Raw genomic sequence first — 18,104 nt, forward strand, 5'->3', positions numbered from 1 at the left:
CCCATTCCAGGATGTTCTCACACTTCCCACAGAAAGAGTTACTTTCAGTGTTGGTCCACAGAAGGAAGGTTGCTTAGAGGAAGTAGGGAGTTTCAGGCACAGTGAATTTAGCTCTTTGTTTTGCCATTGTAGTCTCCATGATTCAGTGATCACTAACTCAGTTCCTCCCTATCTTGTGAGCCATTAACTGTGCTAATGGGAAAAACACTTGGGTAAAAGGGCTTACTCATGGGGGTACCTACATCCAAACAGTGATGTAGGATACATCCAAACAGGACTTTTTTAGCTTGCTTCTGATTAGTGAGCTCACTGGTATCTCATTTCCAAACTATTTTTGCTATTTTTCAATAGAGATAGTCACTGTCTTGTCAAGTCTACACCTAAGCCCAGAACGAGGTATAGCCCCAGAGATGGTTAAGAAGAAAAAGAGCCTACCTAGCCCTGGGATATCTCCCAAGCTGGAAACATTCAGCTGCTCCCTGTAGTAACAGTGGTAGGTCCTGGGGCTCATAAGCTGGGCTGTAGTTGAACACAATGTCTGAAGACCCTGCTCTTAGATTACAGTTTTATACTTTGAGCTTGCTCTTTGTTCTGGCAGTGCCACAGTCTTACTTTGGCTGCTTCCTCGCCCAGAAGTCAGGAAATAGATTAATTTTCTGGTATAGATCTGGCGTCTGTGAAACTCCTGGAGAATTAAAAGTGCAGTTGTTCCAGCTCAGTGCTGACAGAAACCTTATCTGATCATGCTAGCTAAATAGGATCTGTCTGACCTATGTATAAACAAGATGGGTAGTTTCCAAGGAAATTGTAAACCACGGTGAGAGGCAGTGCTAGGGACTGATTAAGAAGGATTTTAGGTCTGAGTCACTAGAAACAATGAGCCCTGCTCAGACCACTTGCCACAGCATTCAAGTTCAAGAAAACTATGAGCTACTCAGTGGAGGGAATCAGGTCATAAGCAGTCTACTCATACTGATGTTACCACTGACCCTATCCTGTTGAGTAGTGAATACAGATCTGCATAACCTGACAAGCTGAACTGCTACTTTCTTTCCTCAGCTCAAATAATGCAGCTAGTGCAAAGGTGTGTCTGAGAGGTCATGGTAGATGATTGCAGGAGGAGCCAGTGTTAGCAGGGGATGTCATATGGATGCCTCCTGTTTATAACAAGTGAGAGTGCTGAGAGCTGTCAGATTACACAGACTGATAGGTACCAGCTATGTCCATATAAAAATGATCTGAATTTTAAAGGGGTGCTTTTTGTAAAATTCGGCATCTTAGCTCCCTCGCTTCCACCCAAACCTCACGGATAAATGCATTCTGTTGGCTTAAGAATATGTCACCGTTCTACTGCATGTGGTTATACAGAGGTCAGCCTCTACCCTGGAGAGAGCTGCATTTTGCTGGTGGTATAATTTTTTCCTGATGTCTAAATACATAGATTATGAAAACCATGCCATTGTCTCCAGTGCAACTGTTCTATGCTCTAGAGATTACATCAGTGGACTGATTGAGGGAAGGCTGATTTTCCTAATGAGTGTGATTCACTTCCCTCTAGACTCTTGAAAACAAGTTGCAGTTAGAGCTCAGTGAACAATCTGTAACAAAAAAAATGTATTCAGTCTTTGTTAACCCCTTCTTTTCCCACTTTTTCAGATGGGTTCTTGGTTTTACTGATTTGTCCATTGATAGATGCATATCTGATTAATGTTTTGTCCACAGCAAGCTGTATTGATGTGGACCCCTCAGACTGTGGGTTCATTTTTTTTGAAAGTTACTCAAATATCGTACTCAAGAGCAGGATTATAAATATCTGGCAAGATAACTACATGTTTGTACTGTGTTATTCAGGCTGTGTAGGTTTGATTACAACAGTTCTGAACTGATGGCCATTGAAGTCATTGTTTTTCTAAAGACTTCAATGGCCTTTGGATTAGAGCCACAGGTCTATAGATTTTTAAGACCAGAAGGGACCAATAGATCATATAATCAAGCAGATAACATAGAACTCCCTTCAGTTACTCCTGCTAGAGCCCAGTAAATAGTATGTGTCTACATCTTGATGGTAGCAACAGCATGCTTAGTACAATTTGCAGACATGGGAATGAATTGTTCCCAACCCAAAGAGCGCTGCATATAAAGGCAAAAAATACATAGAGAATGGGGAGGCTCTATGTTCTGTTTATGCCATTATGTCCTTATATTGATGCAGACATTCTGTTAATTACCTTAAATCTAGGTGCACTGATCCTTACCTTTCCTTGCCCCCCCACTAAAATTGGATTGCTCTGAATTGAGTTCCCTGTGCAGATAGGTAGCCACTGAAAAGTTGCCTTCTTCAAAATTCCTCTTCTGCTGTCTTACAAGCCATGATTTTACGAATTCCTGCTGCAGAATTTATTGGGAATGATGTCAGTGGGCACAGATTGCTGACACAGATTCATTTACAGATGCCCTGAATGCCTAAAGATCATCTGTGGTTCCGCTCACCTAATGTGAGTCACCATGGCAGCTGTCCTGTAGGAAGCTGCTGATTCCCCCTTTCTTCTGCGCAGTTAGCAAAGAGTCTTCTTATTCAGACTTGGCTCACAGCAGCAGAAGTATTGTACAGGGTTGAGTAGCTGTAATAATATACTGCAACCTGATCGTCTCCAGGGATATCAGGTGTTGCATCAATTATTCAGACCTTGGAATTGCTAGATGCAAAACTTAACAGACACTTAGGAGGAAATGGGAGCTGTAAGTGCATATCCTAGTACTCTCAGGTGACTCTTCTGTTCTCTCCGTGGAACATTAACTGTTTCATGAGTGCCCAGTGACGTAAATGTACAAGTGCAGACTAGTGTTGATTGTTCTAGGTGCACCTCTGGAGAACCCCCTGGATGGTCTGACTGGGTCAAAGGAGGGCATCACTATTTTGCACTACTCATGCAAGAGCCCTAACCCATTCTTGAACTTCACCAAAGCGTGATTGTGTAACATATACTGAAATGCTTTCTAGAAAATCCAAAAATTCTCAGCAAGAATTAGTCATCACCATGGCTTTGAAGGGTGAATAACTGCCCCAAACAGAGCTCTGCAGAGATCTGACAGGCATCCCAACATCTTAACTGCCAGAATTTGCAGATCCAGAATGGGAATCTCACTGGCTCAGCATGCCACCTGGAAGTTTCCTGGGGAAAGTGCAGCCAGACATGAAATGGAGATGGAGTCTCTTGCTATAATCCATCCTTCCTCAAAGCTGGGAACAGAACCTGCTTTAACAGCCTTCTTAAAGTGACCCAAGAGGCTACTGACCTCCCTGCTTTCCAGGCCTGAAACACTGACGTCTCACAGACTCCTTTGGGTCAGGCAGAGGAGGAGGTCAGAGAGCAGATTTGGAGCAGTGTCTTCAGTTCAATAGGAAGAATATGTAATCTCAGCTGCTCATTCCTACTGTCTTGCCTACTTCGTCATTGCACTAGAACAGCACATCTGCTCTAAACCCTGAGGCCATGCAGCTGCCCTGTGCTTGGCTTCTGGGACTGAGAGACCACAGACTGGGTGACAACAGGGAAATAGGTTGTTGGCAGAGATTGAAAAGAGATGTGAAAGCCTTCATCATATATCCATTTGCTTCTACAGGGTTTTTGTTAGGATAGGACACCTCCCCCTATACCCCACTTGTATTTTGGGAGCTACAGGAGGCTCTTTCCACTGTGACTGAAGTCTTTGCAAAGACTACCCGTAGAAGGGAAACAGGTAGATTTCCTCCTGCCTGGTAGTTGTGCTCTTTTAAACCTGGTAGTGTGTATAAAACAGACTCCTGTTTCAGCTAGGTTGAGAGAGAGAGCTGAGTGCAGTGTGTGCTCTCAGTCCGAGAGCTGAGAACATGAGTTGAGCAAAGTTACCCAGCTGTCTTTGGTGGCAAAGATGAAAGGGTCTGTTATCAAAGCTGGGAGAAGAGGGAGCATTTTCCTGGAGGCACCTGGGCATGTCATGAAATGGAGGGTGAAGAAGGAGCAGGCAGACCTCACAGGAACTGTGGTTTGCTCTGCTTCCTGAGTCTGCAGATCCTGTGGGAAAAGTTACCTGAGCATAGTCTTCTTGCCAGGTTCCTCATACTCTGGCCAGCCCCTCCTCACTAAGGCATTACCCAGCATTTCTGAGGGCTGCTGGGTGTGGCAGCAGTAATAGGGAAGGGGCTTATTGGCTTCTTTCAACAGCTTTGTCCCAGAAAACATCCAAGGAGAAGGAATATGGACTGCTGCAGCTCACTCATCTGAGGTACAATGGAAGTGTATTGATCCTGTCACCAGGCTGGCCAGCACTGTTGCATATGGAGACTGTTCTTCACAGCTGCTTCACCAGAATAGGTCTCCCTGTAAGGCTTTAGGATTATAATCCAGACCACCCATTCTGGGGTTTGAAGTGAATTTAGATGGTTAATTTATAGTGCTCAGGTTAGGAGAGTACTGACTGACTCATGCTACCAGGTCCTGGCCCCACTCAGAACAAGAGGAGAGGGGTTGGAGTGTCAGAGGAAGACTAACACTAGCTGTCTTCCTACTCAAGACAAACTGCAGCCTAACTACACCAAATCATGCACTAGGCCTCCTTTGAGGCCTCAGAAGAGCCCCATCTGTATACACTGAGACCATGTGCAGGTGTGCTTGCTAGCAGCTGAAGCTGGAGTCCAGCCCCACTTCCACATCACATACCTGTAAAGGCTAATCCACATGCTTTTTTTCCTCAGTCCCACGTGTCCACCAAACGTGGTACCAAGTAATCTTCCACAACTGCTCATTTAATCAAAGGAGGGATGGTACCATGTTCTGGTACCATCTAGGGCCATGATAAAGGCCAAAGAAGTGGTAGGGCCAGGGACGTTTTGCTGCCTTAGGCAGCTGCCCATGTTGCCCTGAGGAAATGAAAGCCTTTGTGGGTAAATTGCTGGTGTGGACCAGTCTATTTATTAGGAGCTGCAGAGAGAAACAGCAGAAGCAGCCTTTATTTCAGCACTGAGTACATGGGCTCCCTTTGCACTGGCTGGATTTGAGTCAGAGGCAATGCTGAATTCATTCACAACTGTGGCCCTGCTGAGCTCCTAGCTCTGAACTTATCCTTTATAACCCTTTCCCCTTACTGTGTTGAAATCAAATGTTTTATTCCTCTACCACAGCTAGCCTTCCCTCATCACTTTGTACCTTTAGTATATCTTCCTTCCCAACAGAATTTCAGCAAAGAGTTTACTTTAAACAAACCAAAACAAGAATTTGATCCAACTGTCTAGTTTATCTATTCAAACTCAGCAAGGAAGGCAACACTGCTGTCTGGCAAGGGTCTGGTTTCTACCTGCTCGATCTTTATGTAGATTGTATTGTTACAGGTCTGCTTGGAGAGCTCCCAAAAGACGAGGGTAAATTCTCTGACTGTATAGCTAGAAGCAGTGCCTATGGAAAGATTGTAGATCTTCTCCACTCCTTTCTTAAGGCTAATTGGAAAGCTGCATTTCAATCAGGCTGTATGTCCTCTCAGTTTTATAACATTAGCTAGGCTTCATCCTGTGTGTTTTTATATGAGAATTTTTACTAAATAATTCCCTAGGAGCAAAAGGCAAGCCCCAAATATGGGGTAATACAAGTTGTTCTCAGTTTCTAGAGAAATGTCAAGGCAGACCTTTTTCCACAGCTATGGCTCTATCCTTCTTAGATTGGAGAGGAAGAGGATTCTAAGGATGCACATCTTTATCCCTTTACAGGGATCTCTGGATAAAGATGAGCTGTAGAAGGCGGTCTGGACCGTAAAACAATAAGAGACATTTCAAATAAATATAGTTTTATTTGCATTATAGTTTTGCTTATAATGCAAGTTCAAGTGCTCCCTTTCCAGGCTGATGATATTTCTTAAAGAACGAGCAGTCACATGAGAAAAAATCTCTGTTTAGAAAGATGGATGTATGGACAGAGGTAAAATATCATATATACTGCTTACTGAGGGAATATTTAAGGAGCTGAAGCATTAGTACGAATTACCATGGCCCAGAGGATAAGAGTAGACGGAAGCTTCTCTGCATCTATGTACTGCCCTCCGATGAGGTGCCCCTGTGGAAGGAATTGTAGCAAGGCAGGCTGAACCCTCCATGGGGATCTCCATCCCATGATGGAGCACCGTGCTGTCTTATCCTCGCCAGCTGGGTGCATGCTCTCACCATTGTGCTGCAGTGCAGATATTTGAAGATTTGCTGAGCTCAAGATGCAATTTGTTTTCCACATTGCTGGACTGTAAATAAGCAAGTGTACAGTGGAGAGAGTGGCAGGCACCAGCCTCCCTCTTTGTGTCCCTCTGCCTGTGGAGGGCAGAGGTCTCCAGGAAGGATAGAGAGGCTGGGGACTGGGAAATTAATAGACTGAGCATCTAGGCTGAAGGCAGCCAGGCCTTGGGCTTAGTGGGGGGATAGGCAGAGGGAACTCACTCCCAGACTGATCCCACTGATGTTGCAGTCCAGCTCGTTAGAGCCACTATGAATCACCAACTGGGGTTGGAGCCAGGAGTCAGATGCCTCATCTGGCCTGTAAGGAAGGACATTCCATACATATGTCCCCTATTCCCCTGCAGAAAGTTTAAGTACAGGAAAGGGATGTGATTAAATGAGATACTGTAGTGAATTTGAAGTGAGGTTTGAGAAAAGCCTGAGGCATCGCAATCCTTGTCCTTGCTCCGCAATCCTGGAGCACCGGACTCCATACCATCCCTCTGCTATGTTCTGGTTGCATATTAGATGAGCATTTGCTTTTCTGACAGAGCATTGTTTTAATGTTACAGAGTGTACAGGTTATATATTTTTTTTTCAGTTCCTTAAACCTTTTGTCCATGCATAAGAAAACTTATTACTGATTGCAAACAACCTCTGAGGAAATTTTGCATGAAAAGGGGTAGCAGGATTTTGTGCTGCAGAAATAGCATCAAAGATGGATGTATCTCATCATTCATCTTTCTATGCCAACACTTTCTCTAATTAGTCCAGGGATCAAATGAGCAAAGGAGCTCAGGCATAGCTCCATGCTCCTACTATATCACTATCTGCTCTGTGCACACAGGCAGGTGTGGAGATTCTGGAGAGAAGGAGCCATAGCTGTAGTTTGCCTGCCTTCCTCCCATTAGAATCATAGAATCGGTAAGGTTGGAAGGGACCTCTGGAGATCATCTAGTCCAGCCTCCCTGCAACATTGTGTTGTTGCTTCTCTGCTTGATCCATTCCCTCCATCCCAACATTCATATGCACGCCAAGCAGGCTGGATAGTGATGGATCATAGATCAACCTGTGCAATTGGCTTTGCCATGTCAGGGGATATTGCTTCAAGCCCATCCTCATCTGATGATGGTTTAGAAGGTCAGAGTGAAAGTGTGTTTGTTTCTTTGATTTTTTTAAATCCACAGTAAAATCCAAGAAAATTCCCTGTAGTCAGATATAAGTAAGCAATTTTACAGATTTGCTGTAGGGGAAACATTGCCAATCAAAACTTAACACATTGATATTTTTATCCTCAGAAAGGCCTTGCTACAGCAGGAAATTGGGGCACTGATTCTGTTGATCCCTTTCACCATAGGCTCCCCACCATAATTAAGCTAAAAGAGGATACCATAGCAACTAGCAGGCCTGTGACACAGAATTAACCATGCTCAGTGCCTCTCTAACTCTGAAGATGATGCCTCACAAGTAGAGCTGGAATAGTTGGGCTTTCTAAACCGTGGTGAAGAGTTTATTTCCTTGGTATGTATGAGATCTCTGAACCCTCCTGCTTTGAAATCATTGAAGAAATGGCTACAGGAAAGGGTCTGTGCAGTGACTTTCTGATCTGACAGAGGTGGCTCTGCACCACAGAATGCTGAGACCAGTTAAAAACATGATGAAATAAAGTTCTGTGTCATTAGGATCAGAAAGCAGCCAAGAGGCTTTAATTGTGTTATTTCATGTTATTAACATATGTTAATGTATGAAGCATCATTAGAGACAGTGAAAGAGTAGATACATCTTATCAGGGCATGAAGACAGATTACATTCCTAAAAAATTACGGCTTAGTACAGGCTGATATTGTCTATTCATGCTATCATTCTTTTTTCCATTCTGTTTTCTAGCTCTCAGAGCAGTAACTTTTCTACCACAGCACCGTAACTGAGAACACCAGCCTGATGCTGATTGCTTTTCATTAGCATCTATTTAAAGGAGATAGAAAGAGATAGTCCTGTATTTGTCCTGAGAATTATGAACAGTAATAGCTTCCTTCTGGGAACTTTAATTTGCTCCTGGGATTTGCCTGTGCTAAGCTTTGGGCTTTTGCTTTATCAGTTACAATAAACCACACTTAAGGAAGTGTTCAAAGCCCCTGTTAGTTAGGTAAGGGCTCTTTTCTCCCTTGCCTGGTTTTAGGCCTCACATCTGGTTTACAGGTGACTTAGCCCAGGCCTGAGTTGTCTCCACACTGTGCATCTCTTTCAATCCACTGGACATCTCCTGCCCTGAATCAATTTCTTCTTTTCACCTCGGTTTATTTTGCCTACAGTTGAAATACCGTGGGAATTTCCATGGAGGCTTCTGGGGAATAGCCCTATCTGGCTGGTTTCATCTGGGTGCCAAGGCTGAACTATGGCCGTAGGCAAAACTTCTCATGGATAGCTGACCTCATGAGATTGCCCAGCCTGGGGCAGGAATACTACAAGAAGGCTGTTAGGAGCTGCAGTGAGGTCAGCCTGTGTGCTGTGTGTCAGCCTACAGCCAGCTCAGCTCCTGGCTGTGAATCCTGACCAACTTCCTGATCCAGCCCACAGAGCTGTGCACAAACCTCCATCACCCTGCTCACAATATTGTCCTCCCTTCACTTAGCTGCTCTGCTTCCCTTCATGCAGACTTTATTTATTGAGCTGTGTGTCAAACTCTGCGTACCTCACCCCAGCATTCACCCGCCCAGCTGCACTGTACAAAACTCTCATAGAAACCTTCCCTGCCATCCCACATGGACCATGCTCAAGTCCTGGCCTTGCAGACCCTGCCTCCATCCTGGTGTCGCCTGTGCTAGCGCTTCTGAATCTGCTCAGTGATTCAGTGTGGATTTGCAGTGTGACAGTGAAGTCCCAATCCCATGGGAACTGAAAGAAGACCTTTTTGTGTTGTGAGAAAGTAACATTTAAAGGCATCCCTTGGGCCACTGTGTTTTGCAGCCCAGCTGGTGCTTTTTTGCGTGAGTGCTGCTCTCCTGAAATGCCAGCTTTGGTCTTAAAGGGAGGCAGCAGAAGGTACAGCTCCAGCTCACTGTAATTGATTCCTCATCACTCATCAGTAGCCTTTATTCTCCCTTTTGGTTGGGAAGAAGGAATAATACAGATTATAAGGCAAATACTGAGACTGCCTTGTTTGTGGAGTGATACCAACGGGCTTTCTGGTGTCCTGAGATTTTCATTGTGTTCTTCTGTCTCTGGTCAGCTGGAGAGATTTAGCACTAGATAGATTTTTTATGTGCATCACCACCAGGTCTCTTAAGGAAATGCCAGAAACATCTGATAGAGGAGATAGGGAATGGAGGATGACCACAGAAATAAGTAGCAAAACTGACCAGCTGGATGTGGATTCTGATATAGGAATCAGAATTGCAATATAAAACCAAGCTAAAGGATGGCTGTGGCAGCTGTCACCCAAGAACAACCTGGATAGGCCTTTTATATCTTCGCTGATGAAGGCATATCAGCCAGAGAGCAGGCCTCATTTTGTTTTTTCTCTAGTTTATCACCAATGGAAAGGCAGAATAGGTTAGGCACTCCCATTCTCTAGCATCTTCTTTCTAATGTCTTGGAGAACTCATAAAATGGTACATTTTGGTTCCAATCAAAGCTAGTGAATGTTATTATCTTCTTCCTCATCATTAACATATCACATCAGTAAATGAGGCAGGTAAATTACCGAGGGTAAAAGCAATTTGCTCAGGATCATGTGGCAAATCAGTGTCACAGTGAGGAATGAGGTTCTTAATCCTCACACATCAGTAGCATGTACATTGGCCACCTCCTGCAAAATGGCAGTCTCTATGAGGCAACTTTGGGATGTTACAAGCATCAGGTGGCTGGTTTGATCTGAACTCATGTGATGTGCTGACAGCTACGCAAGGAGGGAGGATAGTTAATGAAGTATGAGAAGGATGTTGCCAGGTTGTGCCGAGGTGGGTGTTGGCAGTTGTGAGTTCACCAGAAGTCAAGAGCTATGGACAACAACTCACATGTCCTCGCAGTTCTCATACCACCAATATCTTTGTAAGTCTCTCTTTCCATTTGAGTCAGAGATGTCATCTACCTCATGCATATGGATTCTGATGACTCTAAGTGGGAACCTGGAGCAAGGTTTGATTTTAGGGCAGTGGACTGAACCCAAAGCTTTCACTTGTAAAGCACAAATCCCTGCAGCCCTTTTACCATCGCACAGCTGGCTTTCAGGGCCAGACTGAAAAGTAGAGGTTAAGAAGCTCTGAGCAATTAGAAAGATGATTCACAGCTTCCTGTAGCACAGGATTGCCATGTTATTTGGCTGTGTCTGGAGCTCAGATCAGAAGGTTCATTTCCAGGCATCTCCATCACAGGACATATGCCCTTGAACTGAACTGGTAGAGTGTGACAGACCGACATATGGAAGAGAAGAATAAACTAGAAGGCCTAGGCCTACACACTCTTGTGAGGCCTATGTGAGCCCAGTTCAAATGTGTTAAAGTCTTCACCCCTATTAGTTCAAGACCTGGAGTCTCTGTCATGCCTCCCAGAAGTACATTCCTAGTGACTGAGTATTACTAGTGAAGGGAGGATTTGTGGTTTCTTCCTAGCCTTGGGGAGGCTTTGTAAGCTAGCAGAACTTGCAGGTAGTGTTACGAGCAATATATCTGACTTCCCTTTGCAGCTCTGACTGATTTGTAGGGTTGTCAGGGACGCATTGCATAGCTGTCCTGACCATCAGTTTTCCTTATGTAGACAGTAATGGTGAAGCATCGCACATTGTGGGGAGATGAGGTTACTTCTCTGCTAATTGGAAACCATCTGAAGAATATCTGCTTATACACTGTATTGTTTTATTAGAGGGTTTGGGGGCTGAAAGATGTGTGAGGACATGAAACTGTCAGCCAGGATACGCTCAGGCTTGGTTTGGGTTTAGGCCAGGCATCCACAGCCAGTGCTTAGAGGGCACTAATTTGCATTCCAGATGCTTTTTTGGGTCCCTTTGTATTTTGCCTTCCCTTTTTTCCTAGGGCACCAAAGTCCATTTGCCACCTGATTTGTCTTAGCGCTGGCTGCTCAGCCAAGCTCTTGTGCAGCAGATCCTAGCTACAGTCCCTGAATAAGGTTGGAATAGCAGATGATTTCTTTTAATCCTTGCTTGCTAGCAGTTTCATGCTAATTCTTTGTTCAGCTTCAACCCCTCACCTTATTAGCTCTGTAGTCATGCAGTGGCTGCTGGCCTTAAGAGAGAATAAGAAGCTGTGTTGCTCCTCTTTTTGGGTTATACTGTGTATCCAAAGTGGGAAGCTGGGTACCTCTGTGGAAGGGCATTAGACAGAGCTATTTCCAGGCAGAAGGATATTTTCCCCCTTCCTTTTATTCAGATTCATCTTATAGGAATTAGCAGTAAGCTCTGCTGTCTCCTTGTCCAATCTGACTGCAACTCAGGTGATGTTCAGACAACTCAGGGAAATACTTCTACCCTTTTGGTCTCAGCCAAGTCAGCCACTTAGAATCTGAACTTTTCATCATCTTTATTATACATCTCTGAACTCCATATGATTTATCTCTTACTTTTCTGATGTCTAGTCACTCAACAGGGGTACTTCCAAGTCCCTATCCTTCACACAATGACCTTAAGGCTCACATGCCAAGAAGGAAGAATTTCAAGATATCATATAGGAGGTTATGCAAGAAAGGACTGTTCAGTTTCTTTCCATAACCTCTCTCTGCTGCCTCTCAGAAGGGCATACTCAATCTGGAATGCAGTATCCTAAGTACAGTCTGACTATGGGCATATAGGAAAAGGTTCTTATTGCCTCTCTGCTCTCAGATAAAGTATTTCTATGCATGGAGGCCAGAAACACTGATGAAAAACAGTGTGACTAGAGCTGTGGTTGTTTTTTTCAGTTCGCAGGCTGAATTGAAAGAAGAAAAGAAAGTGTTTCAGTTCGACCCAGAGTGAATATTTACAAATATATTTTCATTGAAGCAAAAAGGGAAAAGAAAAGTCAGTTGGGGAGATTACTGAAAAGATATACTTTTGGAAGACAAATTGAGCTAGTTTCATTTGTGGTGGAGGGTAGTGGGGGTGTGAAACTTTTTTCAAAGCAAAAAATGTAAATGCTTTGATATTTGTTGTCTTTGGTGTTTGTTTTAATGGCAGACAAAGCCTTTCAGGAATTGTTTCTGTTGAATTCTGATACAGGAATTCAACGTGCTAATTCACAGAGTTTTTGTGTCACTCTTAAAATATATGGGCTGGGAGGGAAAGACAGGGTAGTATAGGGAATACTGCCCAGCACTACCAAAGAACTGCTGCTCGCTCCAAGGCCTGCAAGGCAACTAGCTACTGAGGACACAGATCGGATTTCTGCGGCTAATGACCAGGGCCAGGGGCAGAGAGAAGACATTAGGCTACAGTGGTCATGTGCGTATGGTGAACTGGGAGAGGAGAACGTGAGCCCTGGGCTCCCCAGCTGAAGAGGGATGGGGAGAAACTGGTTAGGCTCCAGCAGAGGGTTATCAGGTACCTGATACCTTGGGGAAATCCTGTGGAAGGGAGGTAGAGGGAACTAGGCTTACGCTGGCAAAGAGGAGGCTGCTATCAGCCGTTGGCTTCCAACTATCTGAAGGGCAATTATAAAGATAATAGAGCCAAACTTTTCTCAGTAGTGTTAGACAATATAACAGGGAGCAGTGGCCGCAAATGGTAGCTTAGAAGGTTCATACTGGACACTAGGAAAAACTGATGCCCTGAGAGGATTTCCAGACTTAGCCAGACAAAGGCATGTTACTCTGCTCTAGAGCTGGAGACAAATCCAAAGATTAGGATGGACTGACACCTCCAGAAGTGCCTAGAAGACAGTATTTTTGTCAGCTGCTTCTTGCACTGGGCCACACCAGCTGTGCTACAGACTGCTTCTTCATCGTCCCATCCTCTCCATCTTCATCTGTGTCTGTATCCTCACTTGGATAGCCCAGATGAATGAAACATTACAAGTGACACATCTGTGTCAGCCCAGGAGAAAATTGGCTCCTTTCGGAGGATACCATGACACTGGGGCTCTGCAGGCTGCCCCGGGTCTCACTGGGGCATGTGAATGTGATGGTGGCATGAGGCTGGGCCCCAGAGCTATGCTGGGTGTCAGCACAGCAGGCTGGCTTACCTGCCTGCCCCATGGTGCCAGCGCCTGGTTTCTCTCTTACAGGCTCCTTAAATCTACTGGTTCGTGTGCGGAACAAACGGGCCATCGACACACAGGTCTGGTCACTCAGCGGGAACCGAGGGAACATGTGGCAACAAGCACATGTTCCCATCAACCCACCAGGGCCTTTCCAGGTAAGTGAGATCCACAGCCAAGGAGGCTGCTGTTGCCTACTCTGTACATGTGCCATGGCCTGTAATAGTTTTCCCAGGTGCAGGGACTGGTCAGGCACAGGAAGGGCATGTAGGAGTTCTCCTTTCCCAGTCACTGGAGAGTGATTGCCTGGAAAATTCACCAGCAAGAATTTAGTGGAAACATGAAAATCAAATCTATTTGTCTCGGAAACCATCCAACTATAGTATGTGTAAGTGGTGATTTGATACTATTAATTTTCTCATTGTTATTATTGATCTGGAAAACACTTGTTGTGGCGCTCCTTCTAAGCAACAGGTCTGTGCAACAGGTCTCTTGCTCCTGAGCAGCTGAAGGATGCAGGCTCTGGCCTGCTGGTCTGCTGGTGTAAGGTGACTCTGAGTGCTAGAGGTTTCATACAGTGTATGCTACATCAGCCCACCTGCACTATCCCTCTGACTTACGACTGTAGGACTGCCTCTGTCCACTGTGAATATGAACTAGGCAGCCTGTATCTACTGCTTGTAGAGTACTTTATGAATACTAGGGAAGTGTGCTGCTTTGTTACTGGAGGTTTTATTGCTGATATTGGTGTGAAACATGTTACATAGTTGTTGCATGGCTGCTTGTAAGAGCTGAGCCTGTGCAGACTGTTAAGTTGTGGTACTGTGGCAAAATGCCAAGCACAATTTTGAGCACTACAAAATAGTAAATAAGAATTTATTCTTGCAAGTGCTATTCAGTATTGGCTGTTTTATTAGTGAAAACTTAATGAAAGCAGAGCTCTGCATGCTCATCTGTTACTCTGCAGATGCTCAACGTTAACTTACATGCACAGAAGTTGGTCCTGTAAGCTATGGGTCCCAACTCTCCAGAGTTGGAGTACTCATATGAGTACTGAAAAAATAGGGAGGAATCATTCACTTGGGGATGTGCACAGATGCTCTGTCTGGTCAGTGCTTTTCCTTATCTATCCCAGGTATACTGCCTTGTTGTTTCAGGGTGACCCATGCAGGCTGCGCAGTGGTTTGTCTATTTCAGCGTTCGCAGTGGTTTGAGCAAGTATTGGCTATTCCTGGGGGGGAATCTGCAGTAGGGAGGCGGGTACGAGTTTGCGAATGATAAGAATAAGACGAAGGTGAATGGTTAATGGAGAAGAGTCACGACTGGGAGTATATTTGCCATGATGCAAGAGAGAGGGCCCACGTTTGAGGATGTGCTGGATGATAGGGATGGATAGTGCACTCGGCAGCAAGAGTTAAACCCTGCTGAGCATTACTCAGCCCTAAACAGTCCCTGTGCACCTCTGTGCTGGATGGGCTCTTGCAGCATTGTACAACTTTGCAGCCCCAGCACTGGGCTGCAACTGGGATTCAGTACACAGGGACAGGATGGGACTGCTGCTCTCTGCCTTTTCTCATTGCCCCAGTGGGCAGTGACCTAGCAGTACTCAGGCTGTTAGGAGAGGCAGAGGACCGTGGTGGCCACTGAAGGAGCTGAGGCTGATACAGCCACAACTATCCAGCTGTCCAACAGTGAGGCAAGTCTCACTGTTCTTCTTGATGTGGAGCGAGGGTGGGAGGTCAGGAGGTGACCCAGCAATCAGCCTGGAAACAGGTCTCCTGCAGGAAACCAGCCCAAGAGCCACCTCAGGTATTGGCTGTAGCCTTGTGAGGGTATCAGGCAGAGGTGAAGGCTCTGGCCACCCTTCCTCTCAACCCATAGGCTGTGGATGCACGTTGCTCCCCAACTTGACCTGATGGCTTGCACTAAGCACTTTGGCTTTCTACTGGGAAGCAATGGGTACAAAGAACCTTGTGGCAATGAAAAGCATCATTTGGCAGGGGAATGTTTTAGTGGAGCAGCCATAAGTAGCATTAGCTTTCTTTTGGGGAAGTGCTTTGTCAAAGGAGGCATTGCCCCTGCAAGAGAATAGGGAGGTTGGGAATAGGAACTGCCGTAAAAGTCAGCTACTAGCGCTTGAATGCTCCTGAGAAATGGAGGCTGCGGTACAGCAGGAGTTTCCCTCTAGGGCTGCTGGGGCTCGATGACAGTCAATCTGTGCCCTGCTCCTCCCTGCAAGGCCCAGCAGTAAGCCCATTCCTCCAAAGAGAGAGGTTCCTCTGCAGCCTCAGCCTCACTCTGTGCTCTGTCGCTCTGCTTGCAGATCATCTTCGAAGGTGTCCGTGGCACAAGCTATGAGGGTGACATTGCCATTGATGATGTCACCCTGAAAAAAGGAGACTGTCCGAGGAAGCCCATTGGCCCAAACAAGGGTGAGAGTGTTCTTACCTCAGAGGAAAAAGAGTCAGTGTGAGTGCACAGATGAATGCATGTGCTAGGGATGTTCAGCTGATTTTGAATCATGTTCATGAATGGATGGTACCAGCAAGATGGTCTGACTGTCTCAGTCTGCTGAGGGGCTGCCAGGCGCGTGAAGTTGTGCTTTGTAGCTGTGGGTCAGCAAGAGCTCAGATGAATAATCAGATCTTCTAGGGACTGTGCTGCCAGATGCCAACTTGCTGAAGTCTACATTAGTATCTTGGGGTTAGGGACTCATCCCCAACATACATCACAGGTAGCCAAAAGCTTCTGCATTATCTTGTTTCCCAGAAACACTAAACACAAGAGCTTTGGAAAGAGGGAGATCTTCAGGCTTTAAGAATCTCTGCAGCATTAAGTCAGTCCTTCTCCAGCAACAAAAAGTTCTGCATGTTGGGGCCTGGAGTCAGGGAGAACCGAGTTTCTTCCCATTTGCCTCCAAGCAGAGAGGTATAGCCAGGCAGAGTATCGCACATACTGGGATGGGAGCAGGCTACCTGAGGTAGATATCACTTCTTCCCCTGATCCTCACAGTGGGTGCTTCGACTAAGCTGTAAGCATCCATGAGACTATGCTCTTCCCTGGGGAGATAATTCCCCAGCCTAATTCATCAGTCAGATAGTCAGCTTAAGGTTCCTTCCGTTTGGTTTTCTCCCATTCCCCTTAGCTGTACAGTGATCTTCAACGCTGTCCCATTTCTTGTTGTTTAGAGTTTAGACCAGTGAGGTACTTACACACAAAACAATCATTGTGAAGGAAAAAAAGACAGCTTGATTTATGAATTTAAAATCAGAGCTAAATCTCTCCTCTGTTATCACCTTTTGTATCCCACCACCCCTATCCCAGACCAGCCACATCTTTCTCACTCTAATATTGCAGAAATGGAGACAATTTCACTCTCACTAGCATGTACCTTAGCTGAAAGCCATAGCGGGGTGCACTGATGTTAGTCCTCGAGTGGAAATCACTGGTGTGCCTCTCACCTCAGTGTAGTACTGCCGACAACCTCAACAAGATGCCCCAAATGGGCAGGAGAGCAGACATTCAGTATATACAGACAAGAGCCAACCAGGAGCTTGCAAGCAAGATGCAAATTTTGTATTTAGTTTTGAAGGAAGAATAACTGTCAGAAGCAAAAACTTGTTGAGAAAGAGTCACTTCCAGCAATTTTATTAACTCCAAAGGTGAAAGAGGAAACAAAACCTCAAAATAGTCAGAATTTCCTAAAATTTTAAAATTCCAGGTGAAGTTCAAGGTCTGTTTTAACCTAGATTGGTCAAACTGTAGCCAAAATACCAACAGATCATTTTTCTAATTATTCAAGTTCAATTCAAGTTCAGTCTTCTGGGGAAGAAGAGAGAGTTGGCTTGCAAAAGTAACTAAGATTCAACATCTTCTCCTGAGCTGGAAAAGAAATAATTTTGAAAAGCCTTGAAAATGTCCAGGGAAGTGTAGAAAGATCTTTCATTAGATCTGGAATGTTTGAGGTGGTTTGGGGTGGAGGGGAGGATATGGCACTAATGTGCATTGACTTGTTTGATACATCTGGATTTATCCCATCAGTAATTTCCTCTCTTTCCCTCTCTTTTTGGCTGGTAGCGGTTGCTCTTCCTGGAAGTGGAGTCCCAGTCCTGCAAAGCCCTTGTCTTTGTGGCCTATTGACTTTCTTCCTTTACGTGCTGCTCAGATGATGGCAAGCAAGCACTCCTGTGTTCGGACCGAGACATTCCTGCTCCTTTCCTACTCAGACACCTCTGCTCCTCTTCCTCCCCTCCTCACTGGCACACCAAAGTGTCCATATGTTACCAAAGACTGACAGGCATGATCACGCAAAGGGATCTGGTTTAGAGCTGGAGGACTCCTTGAAAAAGTCCTAATATCTAAAACAAAGAAAATTAAAAAATAATGACAAAAACAAAAAAGCATGTGTGTGTGAGAGAGAGAGACAGAAAGAGCAGAAGGAAGGAAGGAAGGAAACAGAAACACACAGAAAAGAAGGAAGAAAAGACAAAAATAGAATGAAGAAATGTAAAGAGCAAATGAAGGAGGAAAAACCACCCCCGTGTTTCCTTGAGAACATTGGACAGGGCTTCCTCAGGGAAGTGGGGACTTGTTTTAAACAAACAAACGAAAATATATTAAAGCACAAATTTCTACTGGAACAGTTACCCTCTTTACTGCAGAGTCCACTTCCTGGTGGACATATGCCG

The 18,104-nt window shown here is 45.1% G+C and overlaps 1 protein-coding gene across 1 annotated transcript in view; it reads left to right on the top strand.

Moving 5' to 3' along the window:
• Positions 1–17,585, top strand: part of MDGA1 (MAM domain containing glycosylphosphatidylinositol anchor 1) — a 141,071-nt gene extending 123,486 nt beyond the window's left edge. The window contains exons 15-17 of the mRNA XM_062573615.1: positions 13,444–13,574; positions 15,740–15,848; positions 17,494–17,585. Coding sequence (XP_062429599.1) covers positions 13,444–13,574; positions 15,740–15,848; positions 17,494–17,585 — 332 coding nt within the window. The remainder of the gene's footprint in view (positions 1–13,443; positions 13,575–15,739; positions 15,849–17,493) is intronic.
• The last annotated feature ends 519 nt before the right edge of the window (positions 17,586–18,104 follow it).

This window comes from Rhea pennata, chromosome 3 (assembly GCF_028389875.1).
Source record: "Rhea pennata isolate bPtePen1 chromosome 3, bPtePen1.pri, whole genome shotgun sequence".
NCBI classification, from domain to species: domain Eukaryota; kingdom Metazoa; phylum Chordata; class Aves; order Rheiformes; family Rheidae; genus Rhea; species Rhea pennata.